Source organism: Falco naumanni, chromosome 1, assembly GCF_017639655.2.
Source record: "Falco naumanni isolate bFalNau1 chromosome 1, bFalNau1.pat, whole genome shotgun sequence".
In the NCBI taxonomy this organism is placed as follows: domain Eukaryota; kingdom Metazoa; phylum Chordata; class Aves; order Falconiformes; family Falconidae; genus Falco; species Falco naumanni.
In genome coordinates, this window is record NC_054054.1 from 106,816,759 (window position 1) to 106,844,427 (window position 27,669).

General features: G+C 44.0%; 1 protein-coding gene across 2 annotated transcripts in view; it reads right to left on the reverse strand.

The window, feature by feature from the left end:
* Positions 1-26,021, reverse strand: part of MYO1C (myosin IC) — a 56,690-nt gene extending 30,669 nt beyond the window's left edge. The window contains exon 1 of one of the 2 annotated variants that reach the window (XM_040615161.1): positions 25,911-26,021. Coding sequence is in view for 1 of the 2 variants with exons in the window: in XM_040615176.1 (XP_040471110.1) it covers positions 394-411 (18 nt within the window). In the remaining variant the exon portion in view is untranslated. Of the gene's footprint in view, positions 1-393; positions 700-25,910 lie in introns of those variants that run through there. The other variant, XM_040615176.1, reaches the window with a different exon arrangement.
* Positions 26,022-27,669: the final 1,648 nt, after the last annotated feature.

The following is a 27,669-nucleotide window of genomic DNA, read 5'->3' on the forward strand; positions in this document are numbered from 1 at the left end:
AGGTATTTCCTGCCCTTCCCTCGGGTGGCAGTCAGGGAGAAAGAAGCCCATGTCCCCGGGAAGGACACAAGCAGAGCCCAGCACCAGTACCGTACGTTCACAACCTCATGCCCCTTCCACCCAACCAAAAGCTCCACCCTTTCTTCTCCCCCAAGGCAGCTTTCCTCCTCTCTTCCCACTTTCCCGAGTCCCACCTTGGCTTCCTCCCCAAAACATGTGTTTCCTGGGGTTTTAATCCCCTTTCACATAACCTTCCAATGCAGGGGTGTTTCGCAAAGCAGGCTGAAGCATTTCACGTCCCTGCTGAAAAACTGAAAACTTATCTCTCTTCTTCTTGGACTAGCGACGCATCTGAAAGCTGCAAACCCACCAGAACAGCTGAATAAATCTTACCGCGCCTCTGAACTTCATTTCTGCCTCCTGCCAGCTCCCGCAGCACTTGCAGAGACTTAGTTTACGCTGCTGCAAAAGCAGGAATCTGAGGACAAGTTCTCACTCTTCTGTCAGTTGCCTTTTTTTTTTTTTTTTCATGACAATTTCGGTGCAGTCAGAATTCCCTCCCTCCCACCAGCTCCTACTGGAGCATCCTGGAGGGGGCGTTTTCCAAGGAGAGGGAGAGGAACTCCCCTCCCCTCCCAAAGAGGGGAGACCGACGCGCAGAGATCGGGAGCGGCATCCAAGCGAAGTCAGCTGTCCTGTGCCTGCAGCCTGCCTGCGGAGTCCCCGCTGCCCAATGACAGGGAAAAACGGAAAGAAAAGTCATCACAGGCGCTGAAAAACCTGGTGCCGAGCCCAGCACGCAAACCACAGCAAACAGGGCAGGAAGCGATATGCTCCATTACGGTGATTTTTGCGCTGAAACAGCAGCAGCAGCGAGAGGACTCCCCGAACCCACCCCCAAGTCACCCCAACCACAACAAAATCTCCCGGGTTTATAGTGACACCTGTAATCCCTCAGCAAACCAAAGGGCTACGGAGTCCAAAGTCAAGGCGTAGTTTGCCTTCTCTGCCCTTGCGAGGACTTAGCAGAGCAGCTCAGCAGTCTTTTATTCCAGAAACATTTTGAGACATCCACCCTCAGAACACCCTCTCTATATGGCAGTCCCCGAGACCCCTCTAACAAAATATAACAAAATAACCTGCACTGCCAAGTAAGACCCTTCCTAGCAGGACACAGTCAAGCCGCTGTTACCCTGTCTCCAGCCCTTGCAAACAGAAGAAGCACGTTTAGCTGTCTCTGAGGCCACCAGTGTTTGGTCTCCTGCAAAAAAAATTAATGTCCACAGCTACACCTCGAGTGTGAAAACCCACCAGCAGCCAGAGATCAACTTTTTGACATAAGTCAAAATGTATATGCAGCCTTTGCTAGCTAGGGCAAAAGGCAATGGAAGGAAGCTGGAAGAAGGGAAATTCCAATGAGATACTGGGAAATTTTTTTCACAATGAGTGCTGTCAAATACTGGAACAGGGGCCCCAAGAAGTTGTGAAACTCCATCCTTAGAGATATTTAAGACTCAACCAGACAATGTCTGAGCAACCTGATCTAAATTGGCCCTGCTTGGAAGTGGGGCTGGACCCAGAGCTCTCCACAGGCCCCTTCCAACCTAAAATTATTCTATGATTCAATTAATTATTTTCTTCCTCAAGGGTCTAAGCTATGCGTTCATCCTAAAACGAATTACAGGTATAGCAAATAAAGATACAGATCTCTGAGATGTGCTGATAGCACACTGTCCAGCAAAGAGCCCAGCCAAATATACCACCCTTCAGGTGCTCCAGGTCACAAGCAGCTCACGTTATGAGCATACAGAGCTGCTGTCTGGCAGCTGCGTGGGAGGCCAGGCAGACCCCTTGAAGATAAGCTCTGCCCTGAGCCAGGTGACTCTCCATTTCCAAGCATCAGTGATTAAAAAAAAAAATAATAATAATAAAAAAATCACTCAGTCATTTGATCTGACTCATAGCAGCTAACAAAGAAGATAGGGTCTGTCAGCAAGTCTCCCAACAGAGATAATCACAACCTACACAAAGCATACTGCCACCCATTTCTCTTCATACCACCCTCCTAACAGACCCCCTCTTCAAATGATCTGGCCAAGAGCACCACAAATAACTACCAACTAGATGCAGGTTTAGCCACAGCATACAAGGCACCACGCACACAAGGCAAAACACCTAACTTGCACCTGCAGCTTGGAAGGTCTCAAACTTCAGTCTAATACTACACTCATCAGCTGAATTTTCAGAGGTCGTTTGCCCTAAATGCAAGTGGCCACACCTGCAGCGAGTAAACAAGCCCAATCCAAACAATGCCTAATTTTCCGCCGGAACCTTATCAAAATTAGTGGGAATATAATCTTTCCTGCTGCACATGGCCTTCTGAAAAAAGACTACTGCAGACTCTCTCTTGCATCTGCTCAAATACTTCTGAAACTGAGGTATGACACTGAATGTCAGCTATCGTCACCAGTTCACTGCCATAAGCAGATGAACAGAGGTGACAACTGAGTAACGTCCTTTCATCATAAGATTCTTCTGAAGGATATTATTTATTTTACCTTGTTTTCTTTTTCCTCTTTGTTTTCCACTTCTAGAGTGGGGAAGACTATTCTCACAATCACAGGATAAAGAAGAAAATAGAAATAAAACAATTCCCTTTCTCCAAAAAGGCTCTCTGGCCCTTAGGTATATTAGTACCTGGTATCAGATACGATTGCAGGGCCGCAGGCAGCATGCAGCACTACTGAGTGAGTCCTGCTCTACATACCTGCCCAGAACCAACATCACAAGTACCTCAGCTGTTGGAATCCATTAAAAGCGGTCCCTCGTGGCAGTCATCACCCAGATTTTGCAGCACCATCAGGCAGATTCTCTAACCATTGAACATGCAGGGCCGTGAAATCTTTCCCAAGCTCAAGTGCTGATACTGGCACTATCTGGAGTCAGCTCTGCTTAAAGTTCTTTTGAGTTGGTTTTGTTGTTTTCTTTTTTCAAAATGCCTGCTTTTCAAATTCTATTACAGAAAAGGTAAAGCCCTGCTTTAAAGTAAAAAGATGCAAGGCAAAAAGCTAAAAAGCTTTAAAGTAAAGCAAGTAAAGTAAAACAAGACTGTGCATGGCCACTGCTCAGACAGGAGGCTATTTAAAACTAAAGTAATGTGCTGCTGTCCGTGGTTCGGTGCAGCACTCCCCTCTAATTAACTCTGACCCAAGGCATTGATCCCAGAGATCCTGTGCTGTGGTGGATGTCATTCGTCACGGGAAGAATGTGCCAACCGTGACAAGGATTTGTGAGGAAGCTAGGGTAAACTTTCTGAAGAGCGCTGCAGTGCCACCAGCTTTTCTGCCCTCATCAGGTTCCATCTTGAAAAAATATTCTTAGTACTTCTCAATTCTTGCACAACTCGATTTGGCATGATTTTTATTCCCTTCTTATCATCAACGAACTGAGGAGTTAGGTGAATTATTAATGGAGGCAGCCTCGGGGCACATTTCAAAGGTAGGTTTAGCACTGGTCTGTGTTGGAACATCGAAAGAAACAGACAACGGTCCAAAGCCCTGCTCAGTGCAGAAGCACAGGGAAGATCAAAGGTAACAGAAGCGACGTTTCCCAAGCCGAGCCACGTTAGCCATTACTGAATCACAACAGCAAGCCCTGAGCCAGGAGTTTTCCAAGTATAATTAGAGCCGTAGCCTGGCGGCTTTAATTCTTCAGGAAGAGAATATCACTTCTCTACCGTCATTCTTTAAATCAGTCTGGTTGTGGCCAAACAGAGTTAATAAAACTGACATTACAATTTTAAGTATTAGCACAGTTATCTTCACATTAATGACTTCACCTTTCTCCTAGTTTACACCTCCTAACACTTCTCAGAACACATCTCATCACTGAAAATACCACCTAAGAGGAGAACATACGGGAGCCCACTATTCAGAAGTACATTTTTTGCACATTTCCCTTGATTTTTTTTTTGCAGGTGAACCCTTTTATTTATTTATTCACTGGGAAGACCTTTACTCAAAATGCTTTTTTTCTGCAGTCAAACTACTGCCCAGCTCTTGGTGAGGAAAGGACGCCTGTGTGTGGGTTAGCCTAAATTGGGAGGGAAAAAAAAAATCATTGGAAAGCAGAGATAACTTAGATAATGCTGATTTAAAAGATCTTGATCCTGGACTATTAAGGTGATAAAACCAGGTTCTTCCTTTCCAGTAATAGAGCCCAGCCCTTGTCTGTGATTTCTGCTGAGAATGGCTGGCTAGGTCTGTATCACTACTACAGGCAACTACAGGCAGAGGTATGAATCAAGTTTTCCAGGCCTCACCAGTTAGAAGTGACTCATACAAATCCTGGATTAGAGCACTGGGATTGCTCTGCTCGTTGCTGATAAGCAGCTGATTCCCTGCATAAAATTTCACATTCAAAGCAAGGGGACTGGAAACCTTTCCTGTCAGCCCTGCTCCGACAGGCTCGCAGTGTGTGACTTGCCAAGCTACAGCTTAAAAGCAGGGGCTCTACTGAAAGAAAGAGTTTGGCCCCATGAAACCAGCATCAGCAAACCAGTCTTCCCTTTTGCTGTGCAGATTTCACTGCACAATATCAATCCGGAGGCAAGAGATGCTGGCTTGGGTTTATGCTATTGAAAACCTAATGTGGATAGATAGCATCTACGTTCATCCAAAAGCAAAAAGATAGCAAGTGCATCTATCACTGTGTATCTTTTTTTTCCGGATTGTTAGAATATTCCTTATTTCTGCCTTGCAGAAGAACCACAGAGTAACACACACTCCATAATTAGAAAGCACTTGGCAAAGATACCATGGGAAACAAACCACCCTAAACAGGCCAGGAATTTGAAAGCCCTTCCTCTTGCAGGTCAGAGGAACGTCTTAAACAAAAAATAGAAATTTCTTGAACCTATCACATGCGTCTGCTGTCCAGACTATACTGATCTAAAACCGATTAAAATGCCTCACATTCCTAGGACCCCCTATAGCAGAAACTGGACGTTCTGAAGGACATTTGGCCCATTGCTTGGGAAAAAAGCCCTGCTCCAGCAGAGGCTGAACATTTGACTGCACAATAACTGAATAAATCAATTTCCTGCTAAAGAACCAATACTAAGACTTGATAAGGAGGCAGAACCTCTTCCCCACACCAGTAGCTCTGCTAAGAACTGTTCTCCACCTTCTTTTTGTTTGTGTGATTGCATCTCCTCTTTCCCCACGCAGAGTAGCCAGCTGTCCCCCAAACAAGCAGATAGGAACAGAAGCCTGGACACAGGACATTGGCTCCTGGAGACAAAACATTCCTGGTCAGTTATGAAACCAGAGACCTATAAAGGTTGAATCAAAATCCCATTATACTCACTCAAAAGGTGTCTCAAGATGGTAAAGCTCCTTAATTTCACTGCAAACTTCATGACATCACAAGTTCTCCAAATTCTCCGATTCTGTGTGAATGTGTTTGCACGATTACAGACAAAAGCTTAAAAATGTGTTAGGTGTGGCCAAAAGGGTTCAAAAAACCAGAAGACAAAGAATATTTAAATTATTATTTTGGATTCTAATTTATGCTTTGTAATGCCTAAAACTGTCAATACTGGTTTTGTTTGTTTCAAGAAAGCTTCAACAGTGAGAACGCTAAACTTCTTTTCTTCCCAAGCCCAGTCTTTCACAAATAAACGAGAATATTAATAAAAAAAAAAACAACCACAACGGAATATGACAAAAAAGAAGATCGAGATGCAGGCCTCTCCTTGGACTCCTCACTTTCTCTGTAAGCGCTGTTCACTATTTTGATACCTCTGATGACAGATGCATTTGAGAAACAGCAGATTAAAAAGCACATATGCCGTGCTCACATTTAGTTATGGCTCCCGCACACACACAATAATTCTGGGTCTATGACGTGAGTGAAAACCGAAACTGGGCTAATCTAACAAATTAAGATAAATTTTCCTTGTTGCTGCTCTCTCCTGAACCACTGAAACAGAAATGGATGACTGGCTTTGACAGTGACCACCAGAACAAAGTCCCACTTTATAATTACCAGATGCCCTTAATACGATGCCAGTTTGCCTCATGCATGTGGCTGCTCTCGCTCGGTCCCGCTCACACGCTGCCCTGTGGGTTGTTTTACAGGACTGCAAGACAGTCACCTCTTCAGCTGATTTTACAAATATACTCTACCCATTCTGAATCCGACAGTAATTGCTGAACTCGCTTCAATAGCAAAGAGTGTAAAAACAACAGGCAGTTTGATTGCTTTGCCCATACTTTGATACAATCAATTTAAGCAGCTCCCCTGCAGAGTCTGTGGCAAGCACAAGAAGAGCTGTTCTGAGGGAGCTGTTAATACAAACAGCCTGACTCAGTTCAGCTGATGTGCATTCCTCCCAGCTGACTTTCTAAACAGTCACTCCCAGTGGCAGGACCTACATCTTCCTTTTAAGGGGAAAAAATGTTTTCACAGGAAAAATTAAGTGTTCAAAGCCTGTGCATATCTCTGTGCTTGCAGTGACCAATCTCTCCTTCAAAAACACGTTCTCGTGGCATACAAAACAGAAACCTCTCCCTCCTTAATATAAAGTTGTTCCTCTGTTTTAACACAGCCATTAGCTTTCTTTCTATCAATACCCTGGCAGGTTGAGGCGAAACATCCTATTGTACTACTTTTCACACAACCCAACATGAAAAAGAGAATTGGTTTTGCAAAGCATTAGGATGACTACATCTGAGAGAGAAAAACGTGGCTGAGAAAGAGCAGGCAGAACTTACAGGCTGTAGACAACACTTTACAGCTCACATTGGTGGCTGACAGTTCCTATTCCTTCAAATTTCTTTTCCTGCATTTCTGAAAAGAGGCTTAGTGTTAGAAAGGGATTAAGACTGGAAAGCATATCATAACAAAAACTTCTTGTTCTATCGACACTAGATAAGGGAAGAGTGAACACTGGTGGTTTGCCTGCATGTTAGATGAAGGAAACAGGATTTCCCTCTGCTACTCCCTGAGCAAGATCCCAAGGAAGTGTTTCTAATAATAGGAAATTACTATATAAGGCCAGATCACCACTAAACTGTTTGCAGTCTGGAAAAGAAGAACATGCAAGAATACCGAGGAGGGACATAACTGGCAGAGCAGGGCTCTTCACTCATCAGTATTCTCCAGGAAGGCAGCATGCAGTATCCTAAGGTTCCCCTCCATAGAGATGGACAGCACTTAATCTGTGACTTCTCCTGAGCAGAGCGGGGCCTCTCCCAACAGCCCAAACCCAGAAAACTAAAGGTAAAAATTAGAGCTGCTATGTCCTTTTTCTGTCATGCCCCTGCTTTTCTTCATGGGAGGAAAAAGACAGACTGATCAGGCTTTCAAACCTACAAAACAGTGCCTGCAAAGCAAGGCTGGGAACACCTCTGATACGGAAAGGGCATGAAAAGACCCAGCCATGTCCTAAAGCATGGCGTGGCCAGTGCTCGTGCAGAAGGCAGGCTGACAGCTCCCCTACCTGCCCTTCCTGGGCAGTAGATCCATGGAGCACAACGGTCTGCTGCTGCGTTCAATCAACTCGACAGTTCTCTTATTTTATTTTAAACTGTAAGGATGTTGGGCACCTGTGGAAGGAGCCATTTAACTTATTTTCAAAAACTTAATTTTCAAAACGTTCCCACGTAACAGTATCCATTAATGTGTCACGGGCCAGCAGGTTCAGCAGCAAACAGCTGCAGATAGCTACACAAGCCGTGTACATCTCAGCAAAACTGTCAGACCGACTTCTGGCTGGAGCTGCAACCGTGGCTCCAACGCACACTTTTTACCATCACTTCAGCAGGCACAAAACCTGTAAGCCCAGTTAAAGACAGATTTTCCTTCTTCTTACACAAATGAAAGGGAGTTCCTACAACAATGCTCACAAAGACCTCCTTTGGATGAAGTGATATAACTGGAACGTTTCCCTGTGATCCATAGTGAGGGGTATCTTTCCATCTCTGCTTTGTCTTTGGATAAGGCCAGAAGCTCGCAGCTCCCAGTGGAGAGAAGCTTGCTGAGCAAACACAGTCTGACACAGTCCCATAGCTGCCACAGAAATGAGTACAATATAAATTCCTAGACAAGTTTATCACCCAGACTTTTTTTTCTGACAGCAATAGATGTTTGTGACAAAATGTACAAATAATTTTGTATCTGTAGCCCTGCAACACCCCATCTCTCTTCTGCCGACAAACACAGTCCCTGCTGAGTTGCACAGCTCCTAGTAGAACCTGAGGCCAAATCCCAACCAAGATTTCAACTTGTTAGCTGGTAAGATCTCCCCGAGCTGAAATGGTCGGTTTGCCACAGCGAAGTTAAGCCAAAAGCCTTAAAAAAAGCAAGCTAGGCTACCCTTATGAAAGACTCATTGATGAGACAGTAAGACAGTTTTGTCAGCAGAAACACTCTTCTACACCACAGCATCAGCAGCTTCATATTCCCAGTAACGTGGCTGAGATTTACCATTTCCTATACTGTTCCAGAGGATTGCTCCAGTGTAACCAGGCTCTCAGGTACGTCCTTCACTGGTTGCTCTTACCTTGCCCTTGTCCCCATACTATCTGGCCAGAAAAGGGTGTGCGCTCCAGGGTGTGTCAAGCTTTCCAGGGCATATAGCAATTCTGTCCCAAGAGGATGTTTCACGTTTGACTTATCTTTAGGGACATCTTGATTTCTGAACATTTTTAAACTGACCTTTAATTTTTGTCCAATTAAATACCTCCCATTTTTGCCTGCACAATGAGGGAGAAAACAAGTGCAGGCAGCAGGCAGGTTTTTTTTTTTCTGAACCAGTAAACATCAGTAGTTATGACTCAAGAGAAAACTAACTACAAGAAAAAAGAAAGCATTCATATTAAATACCCTTGTGCCTCTTTTCTCATGTAATAACTGCTCCGTAACAACCGTAATGCAATTCAGAAATATAGCCTGTGCTGGTATTTTTTGTGGTCAGTGGTATCTGAAAGTTAATTAATTTTGCAAAAAACTATGTCTGGGGAAGTAGCTCCCTGTGCATTTGAGTCAGTTCAAAGTCTCAGCTTTAAGCCTGGGCCCTAATGCTGTTGTCGTCTCCACTTACTTTTCATGACAAGTCAAAGGATGCAGTCACTAAATTGTTTGTTCAGTTTCAAAAAGTCTGCCCCAGGAGAAATAAGGTATTTGTCTTGGCTCTAAAAAGTGAGAAGAATCACAGGTATGAGACTAGGAGTCTGAAAGCAGAGATCAACCATCCCTACTAATGTTATATTAACAGGATCCCAAGTTTCCCCCGTGCCACCAATGATGATTGTAAAATTCTTCTCTAAATATAGGAATTGTCTGTTTACAACTGCTGACACCAAAACAGTAAGCTTAAGTTGCTTTATTTTCTTTAGTGGGCTAAATCTGAAATCTAGAGAAGGCTACCTAAATTACATTATTTTTAATTGTGTCAACACGACTCATTTTACAGAAGTCCAAATAACAGATTTATCTACTATATCATACTGCTTTATAGGAAACAACTAAAACTTGACTGACTTGTCCTATGCTGTTCTTTTTTCTTTTAATTGACAACTTTCATCAATGCAGTTTTGCATTCGAACAAACCACACCCAAACCCAGACCATTTGGTATTGTGAAAAATAGTCTAAAAAGGAAATACCTCCCTCCAAAAGAGCCAAATGAAATTGTTTCTTTTAGTCAACATCAAGTTTTTCCTTTTCATAAAGTCTGAATGAAGCTATTGTTGAACTCCTAGCTTGCTGTCAAAACCATGAACTTTTCTGCTGTGTGGAGACTGGAGCACAGGTTACTATCTAGATTTTATTAGTATATTCAAGCTTCCTATGTCAGAAATAAAGGCCAAATGGCTAAACTTTCCTGAAAGGCACAGGACAGAGGATTCCATATGCAATATATTTCCTGAAATTCTGAGTCTTTTTATTAAAGAGCTTGTAAATGACCGATGCCCCAACAATTACTCCCACCCCCCACTCCTATTAGTGTAATAACAAATTCTCTATTATAGAAAGTTCATAGTAGCATAAAGATATACGTATCAGTATAAATCGTATCCCAAATTTAGGGAAATGTTGCTATGAGCAACATTTCATATTGGTACAATGGCATCTGTCACAGGTTTGTTCCATGTAATTATACATTCCTTAAGGAAAAAAAAAACCACATGCCAATCTGCAAGTATTTTTGCAACATTTCATTCTGAATCCAGAAGCAGGTGATACCTGGGAGAAACAAGTTCTTATTTTCCTTCTGGGTGTGACACTTTTTTAATGCAAACTTAGCAATACTGTAAGCAAACTACCATGCTGAGCCAAGTTCTGTGAGCCCAGAAAAAGGCCACATTCAATGCTTCAGACATTCAAACAAGTGGAGTACTTTTTAATTTGATGATTTGTAAGTGTAGAGTTTACAGGCACAATTTGTACTTCCACCACTTTTTTCTCTGTCCCAAACTGACTTTGTTGGCCTAAGGCAAGCAGTTATTTTGGGACAATGAAAAGATATAAATAAGTTCTAATAAAACTATTAGGAACACATATGGTACTGAAGTTCTTTCAAACCCTTCTTTGTTAAGGGAACAAAGAGCATTTTAACATTTATTGTGATGGCATAAGTCCCCTATGAAAAGTTTAAGAGTTTCAACAGCAGTCTGGAGTAAAGCTAGATCATGAACCCAAAATAAGAACATCCAATGATCTGTAGAAATTCCAGATTATGCTGAAAGAAATGGCCCAAGCAGTTTCCAAAAGCAGACGAAAGAAAAGTAGACACACAGTGCAGACTGGCGATTTGGCAGCGTGTCAGACTTGAGGCCTGGCAACCAACAGGAGCACGTGGGCAGATGATATTGCAGCTGGCTTATGTCTGAGCTGCTTCCCTTTACCCTGCCTATTCTGTTGCTTCTGAAAAGGAGGGTAAAAGACACCAGATGAAGGGTATTGTCTGAGGTAATCTTCTGACCAGCCTGACAGTACCCCAAAGATCCCACAGTGAACAAAGTCTTTAACGTTTTTGTGAATTGCAAGCACTTTTATCCAAAAATAGATATATCCTCAGTTAACAGTAAACCGCCAATGATGTGAGTTGCCATCACATTGGCAAAAGTATTCCAGAATGACTGGAAAATACAGACATCATTTCAGGACATCACACATCCACCGGCACCAGCTTGCACTCATCAAGCAAACCAGAATGTTGTTTTCCAACATTTTAAAACCTGATACTCCTATTCAATCAAAACTACATTAAATCAAGATTTATTTTTTTTAAGTAAAAGAAGAAGTAATCATATTTATGTTAAATAAAAATCATTGGCTTGCAACTTAGTAAGCATCCTTTGAAGTGTAAGGATTATCTCATCTCTGAGACATGATTTCAACTCCCTGCTCACTCGGGGGAACTACACTATCCTGCTCACTGCATTCTCAAGATTTTCTGCATTATCAGAAACACAGATTTAATCAAAAACAAAGACAAAATACACACTAAAGATTAATCAAGGAGCCCATTCCTTTGTGGTTCTCAGGAACGCACGTTCCACATCTGGATAAACATGGACCTATGCAGTGAATGGAAACATTCATTCCCCAGCTGTGTCTAGGTCCAAATCCTTCCTTTCTCTCTTATTATTTACTTACAGTCCTACACTGGGTGGTAGAAAAACTGCATAAATCCTGCTGAGGCAGACAAAACAGGTAGCTGCAGGCAGGCCCAGCAATCTTCCTATTGACCCTTTACATCTACCATACAAACAAAAACTTCTGGGCTGTGATCTCCAACCCAAATGAGAGATCCTGAAGGAATTCCCACAGCTCCTGTTACTTGGCTATAATCAGCTGGTTGTGGCATTAACAGAAATACCAACTGTCCCACAGCATTCTGCTCTCTGTCAGAAGACGAGGACTGGCACCCCTAAGAATAAGACATAGGAAAAGGGAAGCATCCGCTTGTGCTGACGCAGATAACGAGCACGTCATCAAAAAAGTGAAAGGTAATCCTTCTGCCTTGTAGTACGTAGGTGGGAGCTCTCTCCACATACAGCCACATCATGCTTGAAGTGCATGGATTTGGAGATCTCAGGGAAGTTGGATCTTCTGATCTTTTGTTCTGATGCTATCTGAGGAAACCCTACCGAAACCCAGCTGTCCATGGCAGCTAGGACAACAGGAACTGTCAGAAGTGTCATCTCACTGGGAAGGAAACACTTTCTTTCCTCTGCTTTGATAAGCATAGATCCTCTAGGTCCCCCTGGGGAAAGTGAGTGATGCAGGGCCATGAGGGAATCTGAGCTCTAACCTGAAAGAAGGCTCCAAGAGTCTCAAGAATAGCTATCTCCCATAGAAAAATCAATACGTGTTATCAAAGCCTATAACGTAAGAAATACATACAAAACACAGGCAGCAGCTTTCATTCCTTTGCTTAAATTTTTCCGTTTAACAGCTCTCAAATACTGTCAGCATCATTTGCTATCGTAGCAACAACACGAGCTCAGCCTTAGCCGCTCCACAATAACGAGAGGAGACTGCAAAGAGCTGATAGAGTGTGCATGGCAAGCCCCAGATTAACCCTGCTTCACTGAGGTCAGTGGGAGCTCTGCCATCAGCTTCAGTTGTGTTGGAGTACAGCTGTGGTGGGAAAAAAGGTGAAGCTCTTTTATATCACCTAAAGAAAAGCATCAAAACGTAAGGGTTTGTTTCAGGAGCTATTGTTTGTATGGCTGAATTAGAAAACAGAGGGACACAGGGAAGTTCATCACTGTAAATTATTGATCCACTGCTTTCTAGACATTGAAACTGGTAATTAAACAAATGGTAAAAAGATACTTCATCAATTATGGAGGTGTCACTTTAAATTACACTTGCTCCAGGATGAATAAAACAGAGATTAAATGCTATGGGTACTTCTTCATGCCAGCTTGTTGTTCAAAATCCTTGCTACAACATTGATTTTAATTCTCTTACATTGCTGCTTCAGAGCTGCATGCTCTTTGCACTTACTAAGCTAGATAAGGGAAAATGAGAGCTTTTGTTTCACCTTTTTTTTTTTTTTTTCCCCACACACAATGTCCAGAAAGAACAGTCCCATGGTCAGGAGAGAGAATGTGGAGCTCAGACTAGTGTGATCCCTTTTCTGCTCAACATGTTTAGGTTATACGGCCGTAAGTCAAGGCCACAGCCTCTGTGACAACAGCCCTCCCTCAAAAATCAGACAAAAAACAACAAAAAAAAGTTTTGTCTATGAACAGCCAGTTGTGAAATCTATGAAGTGCTGCGTAGGTCTTATGGTTTTTAGAAAATATATACATGCACGCACCCTCCACAACCTAAAATAGCACTGGCAAGCTGCTTCTGAAGCAATATGATGATGACACCAAAGATACCCTTTTAAGCAGAAATCATGTCACAATCATAATGGCTACTTAAATTTGATTTATGATAAATTTTTCTATCAGGGTGCACTTCTTACTGCATCAAGCTTAAAGTTATCTCTATTTCACATGTTTAATATTATATGAATGTTAAAATATACTTGACCTAATACTCCTTTTGAAGCAAAAACAACATCCAAAGAAGAGCTTGGCCATCTTGCAACTACTGGCACAGATGCTCTCTAAAGCCATTATTACATCTCTCAAATAGGTTTCACTCCAGGAAAGCATTTATTGAAGGCTGAATTCATCAATTGATTGAGATAGGTCAGGGTGTATAAATATTCTACGTGAAAGACTGCATATGCAGCCTAAGCAGCCAACTTAAAGGCACATGCAAAAAACCCCTAACAGGTGGACACAGTTGGCATCCTTCACTGAGCAGAAGCAGCAGTGAAGCAATAATGCTAGGAGGCAAGATCAGGGAAACAGAAGTTACTGGTGGAGCCATAATATAATCCTAGAAGTCAAAGATCTTGCGCTTGCCGTGGTGAAGTGGGGAAGGAGTGAAGGTGGGAGTTCAGAGAGGAAAGAGAGGGGACAATGTGATGAACTGTAGGAATATGCTGGGGAAGCTGGAGATGAATGCATCAGCAGCTGATGGAAATCATCAAAAGCAGGAGATGAAGGCTGGACGGTAGCATTTTTGTGAAGGAAAGAACACCAGCTCTCGGTAGGGGGACAAGAGAATTAAAAGGCTGAGCTGACTCTCCCTACCGCTCCCAAGTAATGAGGCTGAAGTGCAGGGAGAGCAAGCTCTGCTGTGGGCCTGATGCCAATTGCTCTATGCAGTTTTCCTTGCCTGTTCTAAGGAGAGTTACACAACGTGAGTCTTTATTCATAAGTGCCTGATGGCGTCCTGTGTATACAACAGCTCCTACCAGCAGAACAGTATTTGTGGGAAATGTTAGGAAGAGTGTCTAAGAGAGATAAAGCCTTTGAGTTGCAGACGAAGCTGCCAGCCCTCATTTCCAGCTTGTCAGAGCAAGTCCTTCTTGAAGTCAGCAGCCTGGAATGAAGAGAATCTGGCATTTGTGCATGTATGTATGGTTCAGTCAGGGCGGAGCGGCTGACTTTAATCATACTTTCCACAATCGGGGGGTGGGGGGGGGTGGGGGGAGTGGGAGTGGCAAAGTACAGCGAGTGATGGGCATTATCTGCTATATATTCACAAATTCCTCTTCTTTGACTTTGTATTTCAAGCCTGACCTCCTTTCCTGCTTCCACTAGCCCCTAGAGGAGGAGGGGAAGGGCAAGCACACAGAACTGGAATTTGAGAGTCCTTTACATTCTCGGGATTCCCGGCATCTGTGATAGGCAGCACAAAGGCAGCACACACTTGTCTGGTAATCTGACAAATTCCACATTCTGGAGAATTACTGGAACAGCTGATGGGTGACAGGAGTAGCTACATGCAGGTACTACGCTTCCCTGCAAAGCTGAACCTCTCTATTCCAAAAATCACTAAATCCAAGTGCTAACTCATTACTACCTCTGCTGCTCCAGCTTACCTGCTGGGTGATCATCTGTGTGTTTAGTACGCACATTTTAATGTTGTTTCTTTAATTGTCTTTTGCCAGAATATCTCTTTTTTCTGGGCGAAAAAGAATATCAATAAGGCATCTAAAAATACGGGCTTGCACTAGCGGCTGCCAAACCTTTTTAGTTTGTTATGAAGCCTCTTTAACAAGAGTGCTATGAAAAAGGAGCAAAGCTCCAAAACAGTTTAATCCAGCTGCCCACTACAACGTTAGCAACAATAAAGAATTCCAGTTCAAACCACTTTTGGTTGCCTTCTACCCTCACAATGAGGCTACAGTCCACTAAATCACATGGAGCTTCAATTCCATCTAGAAATAGCCTCCTGAAGTTTCTATTGCAGGATGGCATTCCTAAATTTTGTTTACTTGGGTGCCACTACTGGTGGTGACAGCAACAGCAGCTACAAATTGCAGGAACCTGCATGTACGCCCAGAAAGGGCACACATCCAGATCCAACCTCTCGCACGAAAGGTTTTGGCAGCAAAATGAATTCTTTCTCCCTTACCCTTTCTGTGTCGATCACAACGTCATGCTCAGATACCACAACACTGTAACCCTGTCCTACTACCCCACACGTGTAGTGTGGGACTTGCTGGAGTCCCACAGGGCCCAAAAGTCCTTTGAACCTCTACATCTGTTGAAGAGCAGCGCAAAATTGGGCATCCCTGCATCCTCAGCTGGGCAGGGCGCTGGCTGAGGATCGCCCTCATCGCACTGGCTCTCCCAACCCCTTCCACAAGCAGCAATGCTCTGGGAAGTGGCAGAGGTGTATCTGCTCCAGAAGGAGCAAAACACACCAGACATCAGTGCCCAACCGGGCTGCTCTGACTTGGGCTACGCTCCCTGCTTTGAACCCCGGCCATGTTGCACTTAGGCAGCCACTCGCCGCTTAGGCAAGAAGCGGAACAGACACCAGCTTCTCCTGGCTCAGCATCCAAGTGTGTTTACGCTGATTGTCTGTACCAGGATTTATCAGTGCCTCTCTATTCCTGACCTGATACCATGATAACAGGCAACAGCAATGCAGGCACTCCACACGCAGATGGTTACTGTACTGCTTAGGAGCTATAATAAGTATTATAGCTTGGGAATCCCCACTACAAGCAGTGGAGTGGAGATAGTGTATTCTATTTATAAATCTTAATAAAGCCAACATTTAGAAGATAACTAATTAGCATTTATGTTCCAAACAGCTGGCTTAGCTCCACATCCACAGGCTGTAAGGTTTTAGTGCCAATCAGCCCACACACCATGGCACAAAAGTCCCCCAGTATGACTGCAGAACATTCTAGCAAACTCAAACTTCTCCTCACTACCACTGACTTCAAGGACCAAAAAACAGTAGCATAAGAAGGGAACGGCTACACAAGCCATCATTCCCACAGCATTACATTACAGACACTTCTCCAAGGTGAAAAGAGCACAGAAAACGTTCCCCAAGGTGCCAGAGCAGTTCCAGGCTGCTGAAAGTTGACCTAGACAGCTGACATTACAGTGATGCAGCCCATCCTCTGTCCCCAGCTGTGCTTGTCCTGGCGCTCTCCCTCCTCTGTATTGGGACCGAGATCTGTTCAGCTCTGATGAGACAGGTCAGGGAACTAAACAAACAAAAAACTTTATTTTCTTTTTCTTCATCATTGTTCTCCAAATTTTGTTTCAATCGATTCACCAAAGGGTCAAATGGATGCTAGTACAGGTACAAGGCAGGGAGCGGAGAACTACAGCAAAACCAATTTAAATTGAACTTCATGTCAGTAAAAGCTTATCTGAGATACTGGGGGAATACATCCTCCTGGCAGACAAGTAAAGAAAGGGCATTTCATTGAGAGTGATATAGATGAAGCTTTAAGACTCTCTGGCTGCTTGCTTCATCCCCTACCCTTTACCACATATACATGCCTCCAAATGTTTAAAGCGTTGAGCAGTGATGTGCATATATTATCACCACCAGCAGCCTCCAGGACAAGCCCAGGAATGATGCTAGAGGCTACAGACTGTCAGCTGTAGTGTTCGTTGGTCAGGAAATCAGCAATATAAACCACCCAACACATGTGGGTATATATGTCACACCAGATTTGCCAGCAGAAGCAAGCCCAGCTAATACACTGGTCTGCTCTTCAACAAATTGCAAACAACCGACAGTTTTTGGCAGGTGCCTTAAAAATGAGGGCTGATGATGCTGCGCTCTGATTGCAAGTACGCAGGAGGGCAGGAAGGGGGGAGCTCACTCCACACACTCATCACTGTGCCAGTTACTGACCCAAATGAACTTTCCCATTCCCTATCAATCTGCAAATCTCAATCCAGCCCACACTAAACACGGATTGATTTTCTACTCTAACAAGCACTGTGTCACATTTGTGTTAACTAACCATCAGTTCAGATAAGTGGTTTGCAATTAAGATGATTTGGTTTGGGGCCAGCGAAAGTATGACCTGAAAAGCACTTTCAGGAGTTCAGTAGAGTGCTAGAGAAATTAACCAGAGAAATTTGCTGGCCAAAAGAGAGGCCAGGTACCAAGCTGACAGCTACTTTTAGACCTTTATACCAGAATTTACCTTTCCAGCCTATCCAAAATGAAAAGCAAGATTTGTCACAACAACAGTTTTCCTTGGAAAGTAACAGCTTGCTTGTACAATGCTTGCAAAAGATTTCTTTGTGAACACTGCAGCACAACGCTGATTTTCTTCCACTCCCCATTTTCACTCAGGTGGCAATGCGATGCTTTCACAGGTGCTACCCATTTCTGATGGGAGACAATTAGCATTTCAGCAAAAACACATTCACTGGCAAACAGCCAACTTAACTGAAGCCTCTAGAAAAGTTTCATGAGCACAGCTTTTGAGTTCCACGGACTTCAGCCTGGACATAGTTCACATTCTCATCCTACACAGAGCCACTTTGTGGAATTTTCCTCCCATTGCAAACTGAACTAAGAAAGTGGTTTGGACAGCAGCAGTTGCCAGGTAAATATATTCGAGGCTTAAGGTTGGAAGGAGCTCCCCTATGTCCCCGCCTAGACACGGAATCATCAGAGCAGAAACAGACACTTGGCAGCCAGTCAGGTTTCAGTTTAAAGAGAGATCAAACACCCTCTTTCGCTCTGCAAGTTTTTTGCATACAGAACTCCACATCTCTTGCAACATTTCCTCTTCACATGGTGCCCTCATGACCAAGCTGCCAGAGCAGCACGCAACACCTCACTCCCAACACTCACTACCTGCCAGGCTCTCAGCCCCAGACATCCCCTGCTCTGCTAGCTCTCGCTCACACGGTAGAGAAAGGTTTCAAGGTGGTCACCGTCTACAGCAATCTCCGGGAAGAGCAGCTCATCTTGGACACTCTTTTTTAAATTTTTTTTCTTTTGCTCTCCTTTCCTTTATACTTCTTCCTTGTATCAGGACAGGACACAATTAATCTCAAATCAGATTAGTTTATACTTGGGATAAATGATGCCTGAAAGCTTTACATAAATATATAAATGGCCCAAACTATCAACCCATGTATTCCTTAATTATATCAGGCAAAAAGAAAAAATACTGTGTTTGTATCATTATGTCATCACATGTTTTTCTTAAATGTTCTAGGGGTTCTAACACACCTCACAAAGGTACATAAACTCTCTTCTATTATTCCAAATCACTCCTAGCTTTCTTTAGTCCCTGCATAAACAGTTGTGAGAGCACTGTTTCTTCTGTGAAGTGAGGAGACATCTTTTTGGTGATCTTAAAGAACAGTATTTTAAGGTAGACAACATCTAACTGACAGGCAGTGCTACTGCTCATCTGTACTTCTGTAACAACCAAGATTTCAAACAATTTAAAGAAATGCTTTCTGCTGGAAACCAAAATTATAAATGCTGAAACCAAGAGAGAGCACCAAGACAACAGGCATTTGTCCCCAAGTTATTTCATAAGGCTGAGCTTTAAATTTCTTCAGCTAAATAAGCCTGTGGATCCACTACTTCAGGAGGATGCACAGACAAAAAGGAGAGCAAAGTAAGATTGGCTGGATTTATGACAGTCTTATTTTGGTCTCCTAACCTGTTCTGCCTTCCACACCTTTTTATCCCCCTCAGACTCTTCCAGCCTCCCCTTCTTCTTGGCCTGTACTTTTCTTGCTGAGCTTCCACACCGTTTTGGCCTCCCACTCCTTTTTGGTCTCTGCTTTTATTGGTCTCCCACCCCTTTTCAGCCTCCACTATTCTTTCTGGCCTCCCACTCCAGTTTTCTTTCAGACTCCCACCCCTTCAGCCAACACATGATATTCAAATTCCCTTAAGCTTAAGAGTAGGTAACTTCCCTGTCCCATCAACAGTATCTCGCCTCGCTATGTGCATCCATACTTTGACTTCTATACCCTAGCTGACAGAAACAAGACATCTCGGAGTAAAAATGGCATGGTTTTACGCCCAAGGAAATGTGCTGGCTCTCAGCAACTCCAAATCCTGCTAGGACTCTCATAGCACTGTAGTTAATTGTGTTAATGGAGGTAACGAAAGTAAAACATGAGTAATTCTGCAGTGGTAAAAATCAAGAGTTTCAGAGCAATGCTTTCATAAGGTTTAGGGGTGATGCAAATCCCCACCATGCCTGTTTAAACAAATATAAATTTGTCCTAGCTTTGATAATGGCTCCATAAGCTGCTGTTCCCAGTTCCTATCCACCAGCTCTCCCGACAGAAGATCAACAAGATTAAAGTTTAAAAATCATCTGCATTTCCACAGAGTGCTACAATCAGGCACACAAAAAACCACCCTGTACTTCTCTGCAGAACTTGCTTTTGATCCCCTCCCCCAACTTCAAGAGCAACAAATCCATGCACAAAGAAAATGGGGATTTTGGAAATTACATATTTTGTATTTGCCCTCATTTTTGCACAAAAGCTTAAGTTTTCCTTTCTATTTTCAAATAAAATTATGGCCAAAAAAGTTTGTGACTTTGGGATCAATCAAACAAAAAATACACTATTCAAAATGCAGTGTTTGAGAAATGTGATAGGGACTTTTTTTGTGTGTGTGGTGTTTTTGGAAAGATGCAACAGATATAAAAGCAGTCCCTCGTTATACATTAGTAATCCTTTTCCAGTAATCATGTTGCTCTGAATCTTCTCTTCCAAGTTGCAATATTTTTTAACTACGTGGTACTTGGTATCTCTGAATGAAAATGAAAGAGAACCGACCACAAAATTCAGAAATGCGTAAATTCAAAAGGAAGATTTCAAGTATCTTCAAAAGTTACAGTTTAACAGTGCGAACACTTCCCACAGTTCCCTCACACCCGAGTCAGCCACGCTTAGTTGCCCCCACTTCATTCCCGCATGAACAAACCCACGGAGAAACCCTACTACGTTGCATCGTGTGCACTTGGCATTGTTTGTTCAGCACACCAAAAGGCAACCAGGTATACAAACCCCAGCTGTTATTAGAATCTTAACAGATGTAATATAGTTGGGTAGGAAAGCTACCTGTGACATCCATGAGAAAATAATGTGCTAACACAAAACAGCTGATACATGGTCCAGAAAAGGCAGAAAACTGCTCACAACTGAACTTCAGTGCTCACTTAAAAGAAGGCAAAAGAAACATCTCTTTTGCTGTCTAAGTTCCAATTCTGTCAGAGAGAGAATTCCTGGCTTCCTGGTGCAAAGGTGTGGCTTTCCCTCCCAAGATGAAGAAAAGGCAATTCCGAACAGACTCCAGAAATCCTAAGAGTATAAGACAACCTGTTATTTAAAACAACAAGATGTGTGAACAGAGAACAAGGCTTTCTGGTCTCTAATTTGGAAGGTTCAATAAAATTAGAGAAAAAAATAATAATTTTTTGCAATAATCCTTCTTCCCAAAACTGCACCATTGGACAAATCAGCCCTTGCTGCAGATCAAAACCTGAACTGCAGAAATACTACTTATAATGCAACATTGTGTAGCATTGCAAATACGTATCTGTTTTTGTTTCTTTTTAAAATGTTGATTATAGTGTGCTGCCTTGTAATGCATGGAACTGCATATTTTAGTTACTAAAGTCAGCAAACAAGTCTGGCTGTTGGAAGTAATTTCCCTGAGTAAACAATGACTCAGTGTGGAGTGTATAAGGTAGAAGTTATTAGTTACTGTTAGCAAGTTTAACCCAACTCACAACACCATACAAAGACATGCTTCAGAACGGAAAATAGTTTTCCTCCTACTTCTGTAATTCCAGTTATACTGTTTCAGAGGAATTTAATTTTCTAAAAAGCTAAACAAATCACTACCTCCTTATTATATAACTGGGCATCGACTGAACTGGACCCTTCAGCCATGAACAATAGGCACAGTGAGAGAGGCGAGTTTACCCTCTTTTCTGTTCTCAGTTTGTCATTACAACTCCGCAGTAAAGATGATTGCTTCTTGGACAGGAACATCCCATCTAGACCAGGCAGCAGGTGATAATGAAAACAGACATAAAACCAACCATAAAACACTGGGTATATGGTAATGAAGAAAAGAATGCTGTACGCTCACCAAAATAAAATCCTCTGACAAACACTGTTCTCTAGTTGAATTACAGCTCCTTCAATAATCCCTCTCTTCATTAGTAAAATGGCCAAATACACCTGGTGATTGTCAGCTGGCATAAAGCACCACAGATCACTCTAACTAATGAAATGCAACCTCAGCTGCTAAGACACAAAGGTTTCCCTGAAGTCTTAAAACCACTACAAAGGCTGTTCTCCAGCTACAAGTATGCACTGTCTCAAAAATTAGGACCACAACTCTGTATTACAGTTTGTAAGGGTGAAATCTCTGGTCAGATACAAGAGCATTACACGGAAATCGAGAGTCAGATATCCATAGTAAAGTTTTACTAGAAAAGTGCCTCCAAAAGAAATTACTGAAATAAATTTCAAGGCACAGCCTTTTAAAGCAGCTATAGCTTACACGGTCCAGTCAGCATCCAAACAGCAGGCTGAATGCCATCGTAACTGTAGTTTTGTCCACATGCATCTTTTTGTTTAGCAGCAATTTTAGAAAGGTCTTTTATGGGGAAAGAAAAAAAAAAGCAAAAAACCCAAAACATTATTCAGAATAGCACGGATGAAGGATTTTTTTGACCTTCATAGACTATCCATTTCTCAGCAAAAATCAGAATACATTTTGACATAACATTCTTTGCCACTAACAGTGACACTGCTCGTTTGGTAAATGAAACTTTCCAGTAACTGCAGGCTGCCCTATCTTCCAGCTCCAGGATCCTACTGCCTAGAAGGCAAACACTGTAGCATTCCAAAGGTACTCCCACAAGATCTGTTAAAAATCTATGTTCATTTATTATCAGCTGCTGAACTGAATTACAGGAAGGGTGGAGGCCAAGCTGGACCAAGGCCAACGTACCGGTTAAAGGGCTGCAAGTGTCCCGGTGAAGAAAAGCTGGCTGGTCATTCACATGTGACCAAGCGCTTTCCTAAAGAACAAAACTGCCAGGAAGAGCTATCCATGCATGCACGCAAGTCACAGGAGTTCTAAATACTAACTTTTATTGCCTTCCACTACAGGAATTTAATATAGGACAGACTACACTGAAGAAAAGGTAATTAACATTAACAGAAAAGGTACTGGCCCTGCTACTCCTTATTGTATTGAAGAGTATTTAAATAATGCAGGGCAGGGCTTTAAAGATTACTAGCCCTTCCACCCCCATGCAACATGACTCAGGTGCAGTAAGTTACTTGAGATTTCTCCACTCAGAACCTTCTGTCATAACAAACTTTGTTAGCCTTTAACATTTACTTATACTGCTTGCTTACATCTTTATTAATGCTTTCTGGGAAGAGCTGGCCACCTAACCCACTAACGCAACAACAAGGAGTAAAGTGTGCAGAGGAGGGCACAAAATAACATCACAATGTTTTCCAGCACAGAGATCATTTAATCCAGACAGAGGCACAATAGAAGTGGCTCCCTCTGGGCAGAAAAATAACTGTGTTACAATCTCACAGAAAGACAACCCATGCAAGCCTCATCCCCTAGAAAAGCTGATAGAAGGTTAGATGTACGGTTACTGTTGAAGTCAGGGATAGTAATCCTAGTCAAAACCAACCACATCACTCACGAGCTGGTTATGAAGCAGCGAAGCAGGATATAACACAGTAAAACCCCTGATGGAGGACAAACCCATGCTCTAACTGCAAGTGCTTCACACCAGTACAAAGCATTGCTGCCACCAACGGAGCAGTCCCCACCTGATCCCAGCCATTTCTTCCTGTGCCATCATATTCTTTGTGCAGGCAGAGACGTTCACATGCTCACACAATGAGCTGAGCTGGGAAACTGCTCCAGACAAACGACCTATTTGTTTTGCCTACTCAGTTTTAATTTGGATCAGCTCTGAAAAGTTAACCACATTTGACTGTCATCAATACAGGTAAGCCAAAGCACAATACAAATGGTTTTCCCCACAGCAAGATTTTAGAATTGTGCAAATATGCCTGTATAAATGGTTCTTCAGTTTGTATGAAAGGACAAGTGCTTTAGTTGCATTTGGATCACTTACAAAGGGCAGTAGGGCACACCATCCTTAGGACTGTACTTGAAGTTCTCTCCACCTCCTTTTCTACAGCACCAGTAACACACTGCATTTTCCCAAACATACATTTGTCCTACAGAAGGCACTAGCTATTTGAAAGCACCCTGTGAACACTTCTCACCCGTTACTCCTTCAGACTGGGAGACAAAGTGCTCTAGCCCAGTGATCCTCAACATTCTGCATGCTGGAACTATTCAAAACTGTCAGGTAAGAGCACTGGGGTGAGGGAGGGGGGCAATGGACTGAAATACACAGTGGCTGTGGTTTATACGTCGCTCTGTGACTGCGGCCAGCTGCTGCAGTTTGTTTCTCCTGCATTTGGTGCAGGTGTCCATTTTGACAGGGGTAGAGGAATTTGTACAGTTCCTAGAAAACATGCCGTTCTCAACACACTAAGGCTGCGTCCTGTAAGCAAGATGGCACTACAAGCAATAAAACAATCCCAAATGTCTGAATACTACTGGAACCATCTTATTTTTGCATAAAGGCATCCACAGAGTTTGAACTTATTCCTAGAAAGACAGAGTGTATTGAATCTGTTGCTAAGCATTCTTGGCCCACGTTTTTTTACTGTCCTTCCTCCAGTGGGCTTAGATTAAAAAAAAAAAAAAAAAGAAAGAAAGAAAGAAAAAAAAGGCTTCTACCTGACTTGAATACTTTTGTCAGGATCTATACAGTTTCTCATAAACAATTATAAATTCTGAAGATGTATCATAATTCACAAGTTTCTTTGCTATTAGTTATGCAAAAGTGAACAGAAATTACACGCTGGATCCTGAGTCACATGGGATCTCTCACTCGCTTGGCGTGTTATGAATCAGACTTGTTTTCCCTTTAAAAAAAGTAATCTATCCTTTATGTCATGATAAATTAGGATAACGTGCGTACAGTCTAGCACTCCACTGGTCCCTGCTAGGCACAACAGAAGACAAGATTTATATTTACACAGCCACTCCCTAAAACACAGGGTTATATTGAGTATCAAAACTTAAAATCTTTAAGTGCAATGACAGTGGTTGCCATACCAGGGCCTACCGTAAAAATTAAGAACTCGTCAGCTCCGTAAGCCTTAGGCAGTTACCGAAAGTTTTGAAAAGGTGCTGACAACTGGTAACTGTCTATTGCTCCAAAAGTAGATGAAAAAAAATACCTTTCTTCCCCATTACTCTAAGATGTGGTTCTGCTTTCATGGCTTGTCCCACCAACCAAACAAATTTTCTCATTTGTCACTTTCTAAACCAAGGCAGCTACCATCTAAAGTAGGTCTGGAGAAACCTTCCACCTCAAGCAACTGTCATAGAAAGAATAAATACCAGAATAGTCTCTGTATGGTATCTCAGAACCATTTTTCTTCTGTAACCTTCCGAAACGTGAGGATGCAGATCAAGCCAGGTTACTTCAGAAGTTACATGTTACTAGAAGGAGTTGTTCATTCAGCACAGAGTCAGATTCCTTCCATAAATCACTGTCACTTCAAGCAATTAACTCCAGGTGTATTAGAAAAGGGAAAGACTGGCACAAAAAGTAGTGCAACAGATGGGGACCCTCGAGTCCCAGTGGGGATGCAGACCTATGGTCAAAGCTGGAGAAGTTAGGGTGTCTGACATCTCCACCTGTACGAGAGGACTGAAGATACCGAGCTATCTTTGTGAAGTGCTTTTAGGCACCTGTGCAAAAGCTGACGGACGAGGAAGAACGATTCCAGTATAAGCGTAAGCGCTGCCCACAGCAGGGCGTATCGCCAGTCAGCACACGGCAGCGCGAGGACATTTATGACAAGTTCGGTATGTACAGAAAGCCATGCTTGAGAGGAAGGCGGCGGGACCTCCCTGACACACCGGTCGACGGCCACGTCTCAGCTCGGGAGCGGTCCCCGTGCTGCCCCTACGGCAGCTCTCCGGGCGAGCCTGGGCAGGAGGGGGGCCCGTTGCAGCGGGGGACGGCCAGGCAAGCGGCACCGGGCGGTGTCGGTAACGCTGCGGAAGGGGAGGGGAGGGCTGCCCCGGAGCCACGCCGGGCAGCCGCCAGGATGCCGGCTGCTCTGAAAGGGTCATTTGTTTCTACCGTGGAAATTTCAGAGTTTCCGGGGGAAGGTGGCCGACTCCGGGGGAACGGCCAAGCCGCGGCCGCCCTCCCACCCTCCCCCGGGGCGCCGGCCGGTGCCGCCCCCCGCGCCCCTCCGCAGCCCCCGAGCCGGCGGCGTGCTCCCCGGGGCAGCCCGCGGCCATGTGGCCGAGCCCCGGCGCCTTTCGGCCAGCGCGGGGGGCGGCGGCCAGCGGCCGCGGTCACCCCTCCCTCGGGCCGGGGCCGGCCCTGCCCCGCCGCCCCTGCCCCGCCGCCCCGCTCACCTGCGCTCGGCGCCCCGCGACGCGCGGCTCGGGGCCCTGTGGCGGCTCCGCCAGCGCCTCGGCGCCGACTGCCCAGGGGAGCCCGCGCCGCGCCGCTAGTGAGCATGTCCGAGCGCCGGGCATGCGGAGTGCGGGCGGCGAGGCCGCGGCCCTGCCTCCGCCCTCACCTGCCGTCAGCTCCGCGGGGCGGGCCGCCCGCACGGCAGCTCCCCCCGGGGCCCGCCGGCACCGGCCGGGCCACCCGCAGCCTGCCCGTACGCTTCGGCTCGCGTCCCCGTGGCTGCCATCCGGGCGCACCTGCCCTCTCCAGGCGCCCCGCAGATAAACCTCGCCCCCCGATAATGGCTTTGCCATCCCCTCCTCGCGGGCACCTGTTTGGGGGAACCGTCAGGAGCGCATCTCCCCGGGAAGGACGCAGGGTGAAGTTCACTCCGGAGCCATTCCCCAAAGCCAGAGTGAACTGCCAACAAGCTCAGGTAACCACCCGCTCCGTGCGGCAACACGCATCCCGGTTCACCTCTCCTAACACAAGGCAGGCGAGGCATGGGATTTAATCCGACCGACTGAAGCATACCGCGCTGAAACCAGTCAAGCCCTGCGCTTGCCGCTCCTGCAGCAAAGCATCTTTAACTGTGAGCTTCTGTTTGTATTAAAGCACAGCACATCAGAAACGGCTTTTTTCTGGCCATTCCTGCAGCACCAACAGAACTTGATAAATAGAGACCGATGTTCTCAAAGTAGCAAATTAAGCAAACTACAGTTTTACAGACTTAGGAGTTTCAAATGAGTATTTGAAACTATTTAGAAAGCTGAACCAACACCTTTTCCCTCTGTCTCCCCCAGGATCCTGGCATGTGCTGTTCAGGATAAAGTTTAAAGGAATGGTTCCCTCTGGGAAAGACAATTCAGTCCCGCCGGTGTCCTCTACTGTCACTACAAATCAGACAGTAACATTCCCAGACCGTTTACTGAAAACCAAAGAACACTGGAATTGGTACTACCTCCCCTTCACACAAGGCAGAGGTCTCAGGTTTTTCTCAGTAAAATGACTCTAACAATTGTGTAATCCCCACAGTACATGTTTTAGCTAATTTTCAGATCAAGTTTCAGATTACTTACTAGAAAGACAATGCTAGGAAGCTGGAGCAACACGCACAGATACATACTTCAGTACAAGATGGCTCTGCCCACAGCAATCTCCTACCAGAACTGAAGCTCTATCAAACAGTTTATAGCTACCTATGCCAGAGAAATACAAATTCACAGTTGCCTTTAGGTACACTTAAACGTGTTGAAGAGTTTTTACACAGTTCCTTCTCTTTAGACTCCTTTAATTAAAAGGTATACAAATCCAGTTAGAAAATATTCGGGACACACAGAATGGTTATTCGAGTACTGAAAACTGAAAATATTCCTAGAAAAGTACTGTGTCTTTCCTAACTGTTCATGTCTACCATGTCAAACCACGAATAATCCTCCCATGGATTTTCCATTTGCTTACATTCAAACCCCGAACCCGAGTCAAAGTCACAAGTTCATGGGATAGTCAGTTCCTCGATATTAGTAACAGTCCATTAATATGTTCCTCTACTACTGAATTTCTGATGTGTGAACCTTCCTATAACATTCAGGGCACGATTCCAGTGACGACACGGATAATCAATATTGAAGAGGATGAACATACTCTCTTCAAAGTTCTTTCCCCCTTTCCTCTGTAGTTTGGAAATGCTTCCAGAATTCTGACAGAATGAAAACACCC